Below are 16,508 nucleotides of genomic sequence, written 5' to 3'. Positions count from 1 at the left end.
GACCGACAGTAATGAGTTTGGAATTTCATGTACAATTGTTATATGCATATAAATCAATGATCAGTTACAAAAAGACAATATTGAAGAGTTTCTGTAGCCTGCCATAGAAACATTTGAGTTGTACAGCTAGTCATTGTTCTTTATTTAAATTTTTATTTGAGAGTGTGATTAGTGTATTTCCAGCAATAGATGTATTGATAATGTATTGTATATTTTAAATTTTATTAATATAAACCACCTAGTACAGAATACTGAGATAAGACATACCTTACCTTAATTTTATCATGAAAATACATTTGCGAGATCCCCACATCCTCATAAATATTTAACATTTTTAATATCCTATTTAATTAAATATTTCAGTCATGACTGAGGGTGTGAGATTCTGCAAAACTACTTTCATGACAAAATTATTTTTTTTTCTGTGTCTAATCTCAATATTCTGTTCTAGATGGTTATAATTATAGAATTAAAAATATAATTTAACAGTACAGAGGAATAATATGTATCTTAAAAAGATTAATTTAAGTAAAATAATGTATCATATGTTTATTCTATTTGCTGGTATGAGCTGTGGTCATATTTACAGTCAGGGATGAGGTGAATTTACATGTAGACTTATTACAGACTTGAGTAAAGAATTTTGAACTTTCAGTAGTAAAAAACTGATGAAAAAGATTACCTAACTGTTTTTTTATTCACTCAAATCAATGGCATTCAATTTGGCCGAAGGGGATTTATGGTCTGATCTCTTGATCAGGCCATTGTGTTAAACAGTACTGTTGTTTATTAGAGGTAACAACTGCTATACTGAAATTATGATTGTATAAAATATGCTTACTAATGATAGTTGTATACTTTTCAGCATATTCTACAATACTTGAAAACAAAGAAAACCTTTAATTTAATTGGCTACTCTTTTGGTGGTATGGTAGCAATGGAGTTATTACTTCTTTTAGAAAAAAGGGGTTATTCAGGTAAAACAATCCTTGTTGACAGTTCACCGGATTTCTTGAAGGTATTAACAACTGAATCACTCCAAAATAATACTTCTGAGATTAATCTTCAAGTACAATTACTATTAAGATTTGTTGCTCTAATCCACCCTCATGATACAACAGAGGTAAGAAATTACACGTACGTTAATACATAAATAGTAAAAGCTTTTTAAACCAGCCATTTATCAAGCAGAAATCTTTTTCTAATGGAAAAAGCTTTTCAGTATTAAAATAATTAGCACAGAATAAGCCATTACTAAAATGGGAACCCACAGCACATAAATGGAAGCCACTTGAATTATTTTTTCTTTGACTAAAACAAAAAAAATTCATTGAAAATTAAGAGCAGTTTATTTCTCAGTGATTTCAACTTTTAAAAAAATGTTTATTTATGAGGTATTTTTTCAAACATAACCAGAATTTAAAATAGTAAAGAGTGTTTATGTGGAAAGAAGTTTCTTCTGTATAACTGTATTGGATTATGTACAGATCTATTATCTTCAAATTTATTTGAAAATGTTATAATTGGTCACATAAAAACTTTTCATCAATTAATAATAGCAACACTAAAAAAACCACCATCATTTAAAATAATAAAATAAAGAAAAAACCTAGAATTAAAATATACAAATTTATACACTACACCTAATAACTAATTACACATGAAAAACCTAATAAAAGTATTATATATTTTAGTTTTTTTTTTTTTAATTATTTATTTCTATAATATACATTACATAAGAGCTTTTAAAATAATTTAATCACAGCATCCACTTTATTTTATAATTAAAGTATTAATAAATGAGCAAACTGAATAGAGTAATATAAGAGACCTCATCACTGAAAAGATATCTTTTAATTCTTAAACCATCTTCTGTTTTGAACTCCAATTGTAAACTATAGTAAACACATTTTAAATAGTATTTAGTTTCATTCGATATTAATGCTGTAGTAATAATAAAAATTATTATAAAAAAATAAGTAAAAATTCAAAACTAAAGAAAATTTTGCGTATGATCATAAATTGAATGTAGCTGATCAAATTATATGATACAAATCTCAAGTCTTACTGTATCAAATAAGCAGTCAATGTAACAGTCTGATATTACTCTCAATATTATACAGACTCAAACTGTCATAATTATAAACTGCTTAGGATGATTAATAAATATTTTATTTAATCGGTAATTTTTTCCTAATTGTTCCAATCTAATTTCATTTTTTATCATTATTGTGAAGAATCTCAAGTATTTCTTGAGATTAATGTCATATTTTATTTTGAGTCTATTAAAAATAAGATATTCTGTCACATAAAATAATTTTAAAATTCCACAGTTCTGTAACACATTCAAGAAACTTTGTTTAAATGATCAATTTGTTTTATGAATATTATTTGTGGGTAATACTTATCTGAAAACAACTTACGTACTTCATCATCATTCAGTTGCTGTAATTGAACCCAGTTAACAGAAGTAAAAATCTGTATGCTATACAACTTAACCAGAGTGAGTCATACAGCTAGATAGTGCATTTACATATTATTGTTAATATAATAATGCCATTTTCACCTTTGCAAAAATCTTTACTTTGACTATTAGTTTCAGTTTAAGTATTATATCCACTTTATTGCTGTAATTATTCAAAATAATTTCATTAAACAGTTTATAAGGACATCAGATTTAGTTATTACATTTATACATAAATATTTTCAAAATTACTGTGTGGAAAAAACATGTTTATCAACACCAAAAATATTATATGCACAAAATATGCCTTAATATATAGGCTGCACACAAAATATTGTAGTGTAATTCAAGGTGTTTTACAGTTCACTACCCCTTATAATCTACTATATGGTATTATTACTGCAGTTTTTATTCAAGTATTGTTCTTTCTTTCTTATTTATGGGCTGGTTCAAGTTTAAATATTTATTATTTTTATTTGTTTACATCTTTAATTTGTGTTAACTAAATACTAGTATTATGAAAGAGCAAACCCTGCATGTCCTCTTTATTATTGAAAGGGATAAGACTGATAAACTTGGTGTTCTAATCAGGGGTCAGTAAACAAATTGTATCGTGTCAGGATAATGTATGAAAGAATGAAAATCAGTTAAAACCCAGTTTCCAAAGATAGTTTAGGATGCAATGCTGTCCATAATTTTTATTTAAGAGTTCTGTACAGTATCTAATATCTTGGATGTTATTCAGCAAAAAAATGTACAAGATTAAAAGATCAAATGTATTTTAATTATAAATAAAAAATAGAACATTATTGATAACCTCAAGTTAATATGGTGTCATCTATCCAGACTGATCATTACGCCATTGAGTCTACATTATTATGTTGTATTATAGCAATTATCTGCTACAATGTTTATTTTTAATGTTACTGTAATTAAATAGTATTGATATTGTACTGCAGCATAAGAGGTTATAAAAAAAATGTTTCAATGCCTACCATCTATGACAATATTGTGGTAGGTAAAAATTTGCAAACAAACATATAAAAATATTAGGATAATTTCATCATAAAAATATGATAATGAATTTCCCATTTAATATCACATTATAGTTCCTAAGTTGATTATTTCACCGCTTCTTTATTAATCTCCATCTGATATTCTTGGATAATTTAGCCCATACATTATACTAACTACTAACCGCAAACAAATTCAACTGAAACTCAACCCAGGATCATAATTACTTTTAATCTGTACCGCAGGAATTGTTCTCTACTTTTGCCACAGTTGTGAGTGGTAGGCTCATGCTCATAAAACACCTTCAGATCAAATATTACAATTTAATTATTTTTAATTCATACCCTAAAAATGTATTACTTTTGTTGGGATAGGCTTTCTAATTCAATAAATGTATCCAACTGAAAAAAATTCTTAATTTCTTACATCATTAAAGCTATGAATTCAGTTCATTATATAAATGACAATTAAATGTACTTATTTACTTTAATTTATTCCATTATAAGGAGGGGTTATCTACATATCCTTCACTTAAATGTAAGGGATGTTACTCAGTCCACTAAGATTGACGAGGTAAATTTGTTCTTGGAGAGTTTACCAAGGCTGGTTGCCAATTATAGTAGAAATTAAGCTATAAGAAATGAAGTGTGCATCTCATGAACTGATTTTGCCTTGGTGGAATGTTTAACAGTGTGTGAAAAATCATATACAGAAAGATATTTTGAATGTTGCTGGTCCAAGTTAGAACTTTCAAGGTAATAATTTTAAATGCTTATACAGATCCCCAGTTAATACAAAATTTGCTTTTGAAAACGTTTATAGAAAATTGAAGGAGTTATTAGGATTCTTTTCATCCTCTAATAAACATAGGTTACTGGATATATTGGACTCTTACCTTCGGTCCCCAGTATTTATTGATCCAACAAGAATTACAGTAAAATCTCGTACTTGTATTAATAACTTCTTTGTCAGCCTTGACTTGGGAAAAACTCTTAGCATGATCAGAATGGTCTTTCTGATCACACAGCATAATATGCTGTTTTTCCCATAGATGACCAAGGGTTAAATAAACCATTCAGACACAGTTGAATGTAAGAACTATAAGACCTTTCTCCAAGAATTATACTGATACACTTGGAGGGTTATTGCATCAGGAAATCTGGAACGCTATATTGACTGACTTTTCGATCAGAGGAGATACCACCTATAAAGACTTTTTTGAAATTCTAAAAACTATATTACCCTTCCAAATACTAAAAAGAAATATAATGAAAAAAATGAGGATAAGGGCTGGTTAATGACTGGGATCCAGGTGTAAGGTGTGAGGAAGGGGGAGTTGCATGCAATGGTTTAGGGTGTCTGCCGATGTTTCTATTTAGAAGTATGTAACTGTTTACAAAAACGTTATTTTAAAAATGTATTAATTTAGCAAATTATAAGTATTATAATAATAAAGAATGATGAGGAAGTGGACAGTTATCTCGAAAAGCAGTAATGAATTCTTGGAAATCTTGCCTATTGATGATGTAATTGGCACTCTTTTGGATTCTTTAAATCAACATTTAAGAAACTATGTAAGACTATTAATGTGATGCCAGATATAAACAAGGCAAGTTCTCTCTTAAAATATCTTCCTACTGCCAATGTTTCTCTTGAGATCTTTAAAGAAATGTCTGAAGTTTATCTATTGCACACACCTTAAAGCCATCAAATCAGGGCTGGCGTGATGGGTTAATGAACTGTACGACAGCATAGGGCCCCATCCCATGCATTCGGAGAGTTGAGTTGATATTTTGTCTGTACATCTCTGTCTAGGATTGACACCTGTTTGCGCAGGTGCAGATGCTGCAGTGTGTGGCATTATCCATGTGTACATATCTACTAGTTACGACAGACACATTTAGCCATTTAATTGAGTTGCTACTTTTAATATGTTGAGCATTGATGTAAAAACGTTCCGATCTGTTTCTGCTTCCATTCTAGTGATGTAGTGTAGTTGGTACTGTGTATTCGTGACTAAGACTGATATTACTACTCTAGTTAAATTATTTTGTAATCTGTTTGCTATTTAATCCTAGACTGACTAGCCATGAAAGAGACTGCGGAAGGAAATATCCTAGTGGATATGAAAAACTTAAAAAAAAAAACATGATAAAGAAGCAGCTAAAGAACAAAATAATTCTTTAAATAAATGTATAAAGAAATCTCCAATTATTTCATCTATTTCCGTGAAGAATACTGTTGATGTTGATAACAAGAATTGCCAGTAATACAAAACAAAGAAGTATCTGTTGAAATAAGTAGAGAACATGAAGAACCTGATATATCATCTTGTGAATGCCAAACAATCACAACTGGAAAACATGAAAGTGGATCGCAAAAGGAAAAGGAAATAGATGAATTATTTACAATTGATGACCCAGCCATGTAACCAAAAATATTAAATCATCCTATGAGAACATTAATTGTTCAATGTGGTCCACCTTGTATTTCAACTTCAAATGATTTTCCAAAAGATCTAGACAAGAGATGTTTTTCCGCAACATATTATATGAGAACAATGACAAATGGAGACAAGCAAAACAGAAGATGGATTGTGTATTCCAAATGTTCAAGAAAATATTTTGTTTTTACTGCAAGTTATTTTCCTCTGACAACAATTTTTTAACATATAAAGGTTTTTCCAATTGATTAGTGAATGATTAAATCTCATGAACGATCCACCATACATATTAAATACATGCATTCTTGGACACAAATGTTATGCAGTTTAAAGATGAACAATACAATGGATCTGTCAATACAATTGACAGTGTTCTTTGAATGATAAGTAAATTTAGATGCTCCGTTAAGGTGTCTGATTAATTTATCATTTAAAACAGGAATCTTTCTAGATTTGATCAAATTTGCTAACATAATTCCAGTTTTCAAAAGGTTTGGAATTTGATTTAAACAATTATCACCCAATTGTGATTCTTCCTGCATTATCAAAGGTCTTTGAGAAGGCTATAGTTTCCCAGCTACTCTATTACTTTGAAAATAATAGTTTGTTGCATCATACCCAATTTGGTTTATACCCAATAAAGGTAAGAATACTATTAAAGAAGAGAATGAATTGTTAACAAATATTGTTGATGCTCTTAATGAGTCACACCTGGCTCTTTGTGTCTTCTGTAACTTACCAAAGGCAGGAATCATGAACTGCTTCTCTGTAAGCTTATATTCTATGGTGTTTGTGGAGCTGCTTTTACTCTGCTTAAGTCCTACTTAAAAGACCCATTGGCAGAGTGTTCATGTCAGGTTATTAAACAGTATTAGCACCTATGAATTGGTACCTGATGGCATTCCTCAGGGATTGATTTTCAGGTCCTGAGGAATGCCAAAATGTATAAAAAATATTATTTCTTTATTTCTGATTTATGTAAATGACTTGCCAAACTCGATGCATCTGTTGAGGCCGATTATGTTTTCTAATCATACCACGATGGCTTTTACAAATTTAACTTATTCTAATCTATATAATTTAGTGAGTAGGGATCTTATTAGAATGAATAAATGGTTTCTGGCTAATGATTTGCCATTTAATTTCAATAAATCATATAAGGTTTCATTTGAATCATGGAAAAGTTACTTACACTCCATTACGGATGCCTTGAAACTTTCAAGCTCTGCTGATTTTCTGGGTCTCATGATTGAAAATACACTTGGAAGGGTGAGGTTTAGTCTCGTCATCTAAGTAAGCCTTTTTTGTTCTACTTACACTATCCTATATAATGAACAGGTTGATCATCTGTTGATGGTGTATTACGCTTATGTATATTCCCTTTTAAATTACGGAGTTATTTTTTGGGGTAATTCTGTTGATTTTTTTTTGTCTTCAGTCATTTGACTGGTTTGATGCAGCTCTCTAAGATGCCTATCTAGTGCTAGTCGTTTTATTTCGGTATACCCCCTACATCCTACATCCCTAACAATTTGTTTTACATATTCCAAACGTTGCCTGCCTGCACGATTTTTCCCACCTAGCTGTTCCTCGAATATCAAAGTGACTATTCCAGGATGCCTTAAGATGTGGTCTGTAAAACAGTCTCTTCTTTTTGCTATATTTTTCCAAATGCTTCTTTCTTCATCTATTTGCCGCAATACCTCTTCATTTGTCACTTTATCCATGCATCTGATTTTTAACATTCTCCTATAGCACCACATTTCAAAAGCTTCTTCTCAGATACTCCGATCGTCCAAGTTTCACTTCCATATAAAGCAATACTCCAAACATACTTTCAAAAACCTTTTCCTGGCATTTAAATTAATTTTTGATGTAAACAAATTATATTTCTGACTGAAGGCTCGTTTCGCTTGTGCTATTCGGCATTTTATATCGCTCCTGCTTCGTCCATCTTTAGTAATTCTACTTCCCAAATAACAAAATTCTTCTACCTCCATAATCTTTTCTCCTCCTATTTTCACATTCAGTGGTCCATCTTTGTTATTACTAATACATTTCATTACTTTTGTTTTGTTCTTGTTTATTTTCATGTGATAGTTCTTGTATAGGACTTTATCTATGCCATTCATTGTTTCTTCTAAATCCTTTTTACTCTCAGCTAGAATTACTATATCATCAGCAAATCATAGCATCTTTATCTTTTCACCTTGTACTGTTACTCCGAATCTAAATTGTTCTTTAACATCAGTTCCATGTAAAGATTAAAAAGTAACGGGGATAGGGAACATCCTTGTCGAACTCCCTTTCTTATTACGGGTTCTTCCTTATGTTCTTCAATTACCACTGTTGCTGTTTGGTTCCTGTACATGTTAGCAATTGTTCTTCTATCTCTGTATTTGAACCCTAATTTTTTTTAAATGCTGAACATTTTATTCCACTCTACGTTATCGAATGCCTTTTCTAGGTCTTTAAACGCCAAGTATGTTGGTTTGTTTTTCTTTAATCTTCCTTCTACTACTAATCTGATTTGCTTCCCTTGTCCCAATACTTTTCCTGAAACCAAATTGGTCTTCTCTTAACACTTCTTCCACTCTCCTCTCAATTCTTCTGTATAGAATTTTAATTAAGATTTTTGATGCATGACTAGTTAAACTAATTGTTCTGTATTCTTCACATTTATCTGCCCCTGCTTTCTTTGGTATCATGACTATAACACTTTTTTTTAAGTCTGACGGAAGTTCCCCTTTTTCATAAGTATTACACACCAGTTTGTATAATCTATCAATCGCTTCCTCGCCTATTTTGATTTCTAAATCTTGCTTAACCATGATATAATCTATCTGATACCTTGCAGTATCGCCTGACTTTTTCCAAGTGTATATTCTTCTATTATGATTTTTAAATTGGGTGTTGGCAATTACTAAATTATACTTCGTGCAAAACTCTATAAGTCTGTCCCCTCTTTCATTCCTTTTGCCCAGCCCGTATTCACCCACTATATTTCCGTCCTTGCCTTTTCCAATGCTTGCATTCCAATCTTCAACTATTATTAAATTTTCATCTCCTTTTACGTGTTTAATTGCTAAATCAATCTCTTCGTATACACACTCTACCTCATCATCACCATGGGCACTTGTAGGCATATAGATGTTAACAATCGTTGTCGGTTTAGGTTTTGATTTTATCCTTATTACAATGATTCTATCGCTATGCATTTTGAAATACTCTACTCTCTTCCCTATCTTCTTGTTCATTACGAAACCTACTCCTGCCTACCCATTATTTGAAGCTGAGTTAATTATTTTAAAATCACCTAACCAAAAGTCGTTTTCCTCTTCCTACCGAACCTCACTAATTCCTACTACATCTACATTTATCCTATCCATTTCCCGCTTTAAACTTTCTAGCCTACCAACCTTTTTTAAACTTCTAACATTCCACGCTCCGACTCGTAGAATGTTATTTTTTAATTTTCTGGTGACGCCTTCCTTAGTAGTCCCCACCCGGAGATCCAAACGGGGGACTAGTTTACCTCCGGAATATTTTACCAAGGAAGGCGCCTCCATCATTGTTATATGAAAAAGCAGAGAGCTACATTTTCTTGGAAAGAAAGCAGCTGTAGTTTTCCATTGCTTTCAGCTGCGCAGTACTCAGAGGACTGAGTGATGTTTATATGGCCGTTTAAGTCGTTCTGAATCACGTCCCTAACAACTACTGAAAGAGCTGCTGCCCTCTTTCAGGAATCATTCCTTAGTCTGGCTCTCAACAGTTACTTTTCCGATATGGTTGCACCTTCGGTCCAGCTACTCTGTATCACTGAGCACTCAAGCCCCCTCACCAACGGCAAGGTCTCATGATTCATAGAGGAGGAATTCTGTTGATAGCAAAAATATATTTATTATTAAAAAAAATATTCCCATGGTTTGCCAACTGAAACCTGGTGATTCATGCAAGAGTTCTTTTAGCTATTTTAAAATCCTCACACTTCTATTTTCCATACTATATTGAAGATAAGCTATCATAACTGAAACACCTCTGACTTTCATATTTATAACACTCAGCATAATGTCCTATCCTATCCAAAGCACAGAACATCCACCTATAAATGTGTACCAGACTATATCTTTATAATAATAAAATTAAAAAAGTACGAGGGTTGTCTGAAAAGGTTTGAGCCTCAACATGAAGATTGCAGTACTCGTCAACAAAAGTTAGGGAATGTATTTGTGCATGCGTTGAAAGGTACTCACTAAAATTTCAGCCATTTTGGATGCTCAGTTTTTATTTGAAAATCGTTTGAGTAAGTTATTGAGAATGTTTTTGTGAAAATGGAAAAAATTGAATATCGAGCCATGATTAAATACTTGCGTTTAAAAGGCAATAAATTAAAAACAAGTTGGACGCTGTTTATGGGGACTCTGTCCCATCATTTGCCACCATGAAAAGATGAGCAGCTGAATTCAAACACAGGTTGGTAGATAATGAGGGTTCAGGATGGCCAAAAACTGTAACCACAACTGATATCATTGGAAAAGTTCACCAAATGGTACTGGATGACTGACGAATTAAGGTTAAAGAAATAGCAGAGGCTATGGGCATATCGAAAGAACATGTTTGTCATATATTAACTGAAGAATTAGATATAATGAGCAATCCACATGTTTGCTCACTTTGTACCAAAAACACATTTGAGTGAACATTTCCAAGGCCCTGTTGGAGCAGTTTAAGCAAAGCAAGTCAGATTTTTTGCATCGATTCATACTGCAGATGAGACGTGGATCCACCACTACACTCCTGAGACAAAACAGTCAAAATATGAACTGGAAAGAGTGAACCTGCTCCGAAAAAGGCGAAGACAGTTCCATCAGTCGGGAAGGTGATGACGACTATTTTTTGGGACAGCAACAGGATTTTGTTTATCGATTATCTTCAAAAACACTAATGGGACAGTATTACACATCATTACTTGACAAGCTGAAGGCAGAAATTGCAAAAAACGATTGAAGAAGAAAGTGCTTTTCCATCAGGACATGCGCCTGCTCACACTTCAATGGTCGCCTTGGCTAAAATTCATGAATTGCACTTTGAATTGGTTGACCATTCACTGTATTCACCAGATCTGACCCCAAGTGACTTTCTTGTTTCCTAACCTTAAAGTTTCACTTGGAGGAACGAGATTTTCATCAGACTAGGAGGTTATTGCAGATGTAAACATCTATACTGCAGAGAAACATGCCAGCTACAATTTGGAATTGTTAAAGAGGTCAGAGCATCACTGGAAAATATGTATCGATTTGGAAGGAGACTTTGTTGAAAAATAAAACTATATTTGACAGAAAAAATATGTCTTTCTATGTTAAGCTCAAAACTTTTCAGACAACCCTCTTTACAATCTTATATTAATGAATAAAATTATATTTTTATAATTTGTAATGCTGGATTTTATCTTTATAATAATCTGCTGCCACATACGAAACTGAAGTTAATCAGAAAGGATTTAGGAGAGTTTCGTGGGGCTTTTGGTGGGCAGATTCTATTGTTCAATAAGTGAACATCTGTCTGATGAGTGATAGTTATCCATCTTCTTCATCATTTTCCAGATACTCAAGTAAGGATAATAAATGTAAAATTTGTTAGATCTTATAGAAATTATCTTTAGTTGTGCTTTATTTTTAATATGCTACTGGAGTATGTTTGGAAATAGTGTATGTTATAACTGTAATTTTGGTATTAGTTTGTGACAATGTTGTTTTGTGTTATTATATGTGTATATTATGACTTTACACCTATCATGTAGATTTATTATTTTTACTTATGTGATGTTAACCAATAATGATGTAAAATATATTAATTGCACACAATAAAGTGCCTTACTTAATTTCTAATTAAAAAAATTATGAAAATAGTGAAGAGACAAAGAAGAGGTGAGGGGAGGCTTCCCCCTTAGTTATTTATAGTTAGATTTAGTTAGGACTACCATCATTCTAAAAATCAGTTAAAATATTTTTGTCTTTTAAAAAAGTAAACTACTAATCAACAGCTATAAATCAGTGACTATTCTGCTTAATTATTATAACCCTATTAGCAAATAGCTTTTTAAGACAAATTTAGTACAAGCCAAATTTGTAGATCATTTACCCATCTTCTACCCAGTGAATTTTTATTTAGCTGCTGATTCATCAGGCACTTTAAAGGGGTGTTATCACACACCCCTTGTGCCTGTGAAATTTTGTTTTTTTTACTGTTATATGTTTAAATTTTTTTGTAGCTGAAGGAAGCATTAAAAAATCTCCCTGACTGGAAATCAAGATTGGACTTCCTGATCGACAATGGTCCAGATAACACAAAATACAGCAAAAAGTATCAAAAACTTCTTATGAATGCTGTATATCATAGAGTAAAATCTATACTTACATATGAAGGAATTAAATGTAAATCCATAAAATCTCAAATCACTTTAATAAGGCCTTCTGATATTGCTGTGAATATGGAAGAAGATTATGAATTATCGAAGGTAAAAAATGTTTTTATTTTTTTTGGTTTTAGTAGTAATAATACAAAGATAAAATTGTTTGTAAAAGAATACTAAAATAACCCATGACTGTAGGATATAGATAGAGATATAACTAAATTTAGATATTTCTTAACTTAACCAACCGGGTTGGTCTAATGGTGAACGCGTCTTCGCAAATCAGCTGATTTTAAAGTCGAGAACTCTAAGGTTCAAATCCTAGTAAAGGCAGTTACATTTATACGGATTTGAATACTTGATCATGGATTTGAATACCAGTGTTCTTTGGTGGTTGGGTTTCAATTAACCACACATCTCAGAAATGGTTGACCTGAGACTGTACAAAAATAATAAACAAAAGACAAGTGTCCAGTGCCTGTTATTCCTGAAGATGACTGTGCTGTTTTCAGGAATGGCTAGGGGTCATGGCAGACTACCCACAAGAGATGGGTTATGGTATGTAACAGATAGACAGAAGGTACTCATTTCAATATTATTTTTGAATGCTGTTTTAACAGATCTGTTCATAAAAAAATTCATATCTTAAATAATGTTAGTATTAATAATAAGATTAAGTAACTCAGCAACTGTTATTTTTAAATAATTATTTACGTTTGAATATATATGATACAAACACACCAACCACTAATGTGTGTATTCCACATTTTAGTGTAGAATAAAATGTTTTGTAAACACAACTTATTATTCTATACTATGCGGACATAACCACATGATAGTGATGACTTTAATAAAATGGTGAATTTTTTTTTTTTACTACTAAAATCTATTAATAAATTTTTTTTTATCATTATATGAGCATATAATCTAAAACTTTTACATAGATCATATTATAGAAACTTATTTTTCATGAAAAATTCAAAACCTGATCAAACAAAATTTAAATTCATTTTGTATTCAAATTATATATGTGTAGTATTTAACTATTAATTTTTTTTTCTTATTATAGTACACTCTTTTACCAGTACCAGTAATATTTGTGGAAGGCAATCACGTCTCAATTTTGGATAACAAAAAGACTGCAGAACTTATAAATAATCTAATTGATGATGAATCTGTAGGATTTAAGAAAGAAATCATGTCAAAGGCTACTGATTGTATAGCGTCTCTTCATCAACAAATTAAACACTTATGATCCTGATAATTTTTTTTTTTTTTAGATCAGTTTGTAATATAATACTACCACTGTAATAATGGAAATCCAATCATTAAACTAATTTAATAAGAAATCAGTTATTTTATACTGTATTGTATATAAAATCTAAAAGATACGTTTTCCCTACAAGCTGCCTCTACTCCACTCCTATATCCCAGCATGCAGAACACGTGCTTCTGGTTGCAACAAAAGTAATGCGTACATGCTATTTAAAAATAATTTTCGTAAATAACTACGCCACATCAAAGAAAATCATAACATAGTCTATAGTAAACTTATTTTATATACTTTTGTATAATGTCATTGTTACTGTTTATTTATAGCAAAACCTTAGTTTAACATACTTGAAAAAAATATATACTTTCAAGAAATAAATAAATAAGTTACTTCATGTACATCTTGAACAAAATATTAGGCATAAATAATTTTATTTGTAATAAATTACCAGAACATTTCATTACTATAGTAGTACGGTAATATCATAATTGGATATGGTGCAAGTAATTGCAAATCAATGGATGTGACTTTTGGTATACACTACTTTGGCTACTGTTGTGAAAAATTGCTGAGTGATGTTAAGAGCAGTGGAAGTGAGCCACAGTGCACTACTGACCCGCCTTCAGATATGACATACACTATAGCCTACTTTTATGTTTATTTTTTTTATTGTTAATTATTAACTTACACCTTTATCATCCACTTCTACTAATACAGCCTCATAAGGTAACGATATTTTTACTGATACCTGTTATTACTTATTTTTAATATTTATTAATCAAAAATATAAAAAAGAAAACAGTGTTTGTGCTCTTTTTATGCATATATATAAAATTTAGTCTTTTAAAAACTGCAACAGATAGCAGTACTAATGTAATATATTAATATGTAATTTTCATTATTTTAGTATTTTTAATATGAATTTAATTAAATATTTCAATCACGACTGAGGATGCAGGATCCTGTGAAATTAGTTTCATGATAAAATTAAGGTAAGAAATGTCTTAACTCAATATTTTATATTAGGTGGTCTATATTAATAGAATTTAATATTTATATATTATTATTATTTTATTTAACTTAATCTTTTTAAGATTCATATTGTTGCATGTTTCGCAGCTCAACCAGGATATTGAGAGGTTGACAATTTAGAATGTTTATATAATTACAGTTTATTTGTTTAATTAATAATAATAACAATGGTGATAAATACAATAATGATAATAATAATAAGTGACAATAATAAAACAATTAATGAACACAAATATTAATACAGTAATTACAACCACAATAATAATCAGGCTACTAGTAGTGAACGATAATAATATTACATGTCAATAACAACAAATAAAACATAAAAATCCATAACAAAGTACAAGACATAATATATAATCATAACAGTAAGTATGACATAAAAACAGGGCTTAATCAACAAAGAATAACAATCAAGATATCACACATCAAATAGTGATGTGTCATTAGTAAATAATAAATACAGATTACACACACGACAGAGTTAAAAATAAATAATCGTTCGGAATTTATTCCAGGTAGATAAATAGAAAACTAGACCCATTAACAAAAGAAACAGCTAGTCTTAATTGTTTTTAACCACTAGTCTTGTATTAGCAAACAATCATATAGTGTTCACTTGCAAATACCTTTGCTGTCTGCCCTAACAGTTTATGAAGGAAGTCTATTGCATTATTTCTTTCACTTATACACTTAATAGTTTTACTGTAACTCACAGATAGTAATTCCAGTGAGAATTACTCGTGGCATTATCTTACTCATATCAAACTGGATTTAAGACTCTCTTCGCTGGACTGATGTCTCACATCTGTGACACTCCTCGAATCAGTGATTTGTTATGGTTTTTGACCTAACGATTGAATAAAATAGGTTCCAGAACTGTATCTGCAGATGCTTTTGAGAAATCTGGGGGGAGAATCAATAAACTGAAGTAAAAAACCCTCTCTGTTTTTTATGTATAATGTACAAAAGCTTTGTAAAATTGGTAAAAAACACGTAAAACTTTTAAACAGAACTTGTAGAGAATTTAATTCTGAACAAAATGGTATAAAATAAGTTGAATAAAACAAAGAAAGATTAGAAAAATTTTAATTTTATTTAGAAACAGTACATTACTACATTTGTCAAAAAAGTACTTATTTAATATAATGCCGGATGAAGCACAAACTTTAATGAGTTGAATTAATGAACTGTGAACTTTGAGCCTCTGTCACTGTACGAGCTGGGTTTAAATGATTCAAATCAGTCGAATGAATATTACTACAAAAATTAAATTAAATTTACGTTAAATAAATTTGAAAAATTTCTATTAATAATAATGGGCTTCCCATGGGGACGTGTGTTAGGCTGAAGTGGTGAGGTGATGCAAGAACCTCATACAAGGCTTGACCATTTCACCATCAACTGGTAACAAACCGGGGTGTCTCTGGGACGCTGTTTTGAGAGGTGAATGGGGTTCACTATAATATTTCTGCAACCAGTCTTTCGTTTTTCAAGATTCAAATGGGGTATTTGCTAGTATAATACAAAATCATGATGGAACTAAACCAGAACCAAAATTAACTGATTTACTTAGAAATGGACCTAATTTAACGCTACATAGCATACAAATGTACTGTTTGCTAAGCTATATTTGTTACTAAAAATTAATGTGTAAGCATGTTCTTAGATAAAACTATATCCATAGATTTAGTGACAACAAAGACTTAATTCAGCAAATTATAATAATAATTATATTATTGTCGATTTAAGTGATGTTCTTCGATCATGTTGCACAGTAGTTCTTATTAATTGAAATTCTTACAAATATAAAATTCATAATCATAAAATACAAATCTTAATTATTATTAATAATAATAATTGGTTTTCC

General features: G+C 30.7%; 1 protein-coding gene across 1 annotated transcript in view; it reads left to right on the top strand.

Moving 5' to 3' along the window:
- FASN3 (Fatty acid synthase 3) overlaps positions 1-13,694 on the top strand; it is a 280,712-nt gene extending 267,018 nt beyond the window's left edge. The window contains exons 36-38 of the mRNA XM_075362162.1: positions 866-1,123; positions 12,193-12,438; positions 13,403-13,694. Of these exons, the coding sequence (XP_075218277.1) occupies positions 866-1,123; positions 12,193-12,438; positions 13,403-13,588 (690 nt within the window). The 3' untranslated portion in view covers positions 13,589-13,694. The remainder of the gene's footprint in view (positions 1-865; positions 1,124-12,192; positions 12,439-13,402) is intronic.
- Positions 13,695-16,508: the final 2,814 nt, after the last annotated feature.

The sequence above is a fragment of the Lycorma delicatula genome, chromosome 4 (genome assembly GCF_047948215.1).
Source record: "Lycorma delicatula isolate Av1 chromosome 4, ASM4794821v1, whole genome shotgun sequence".
NCBI lineage: Eukaryota > Metazoa > Arthropoda > Insecta > Hemiptera > Fulgoridae > Lycorma > Lycorma delicatula.
Note: the sequence above shows the minus strand (reverse complement) of the source record. Positions and strands in the feature narration are given on the sequence as shown.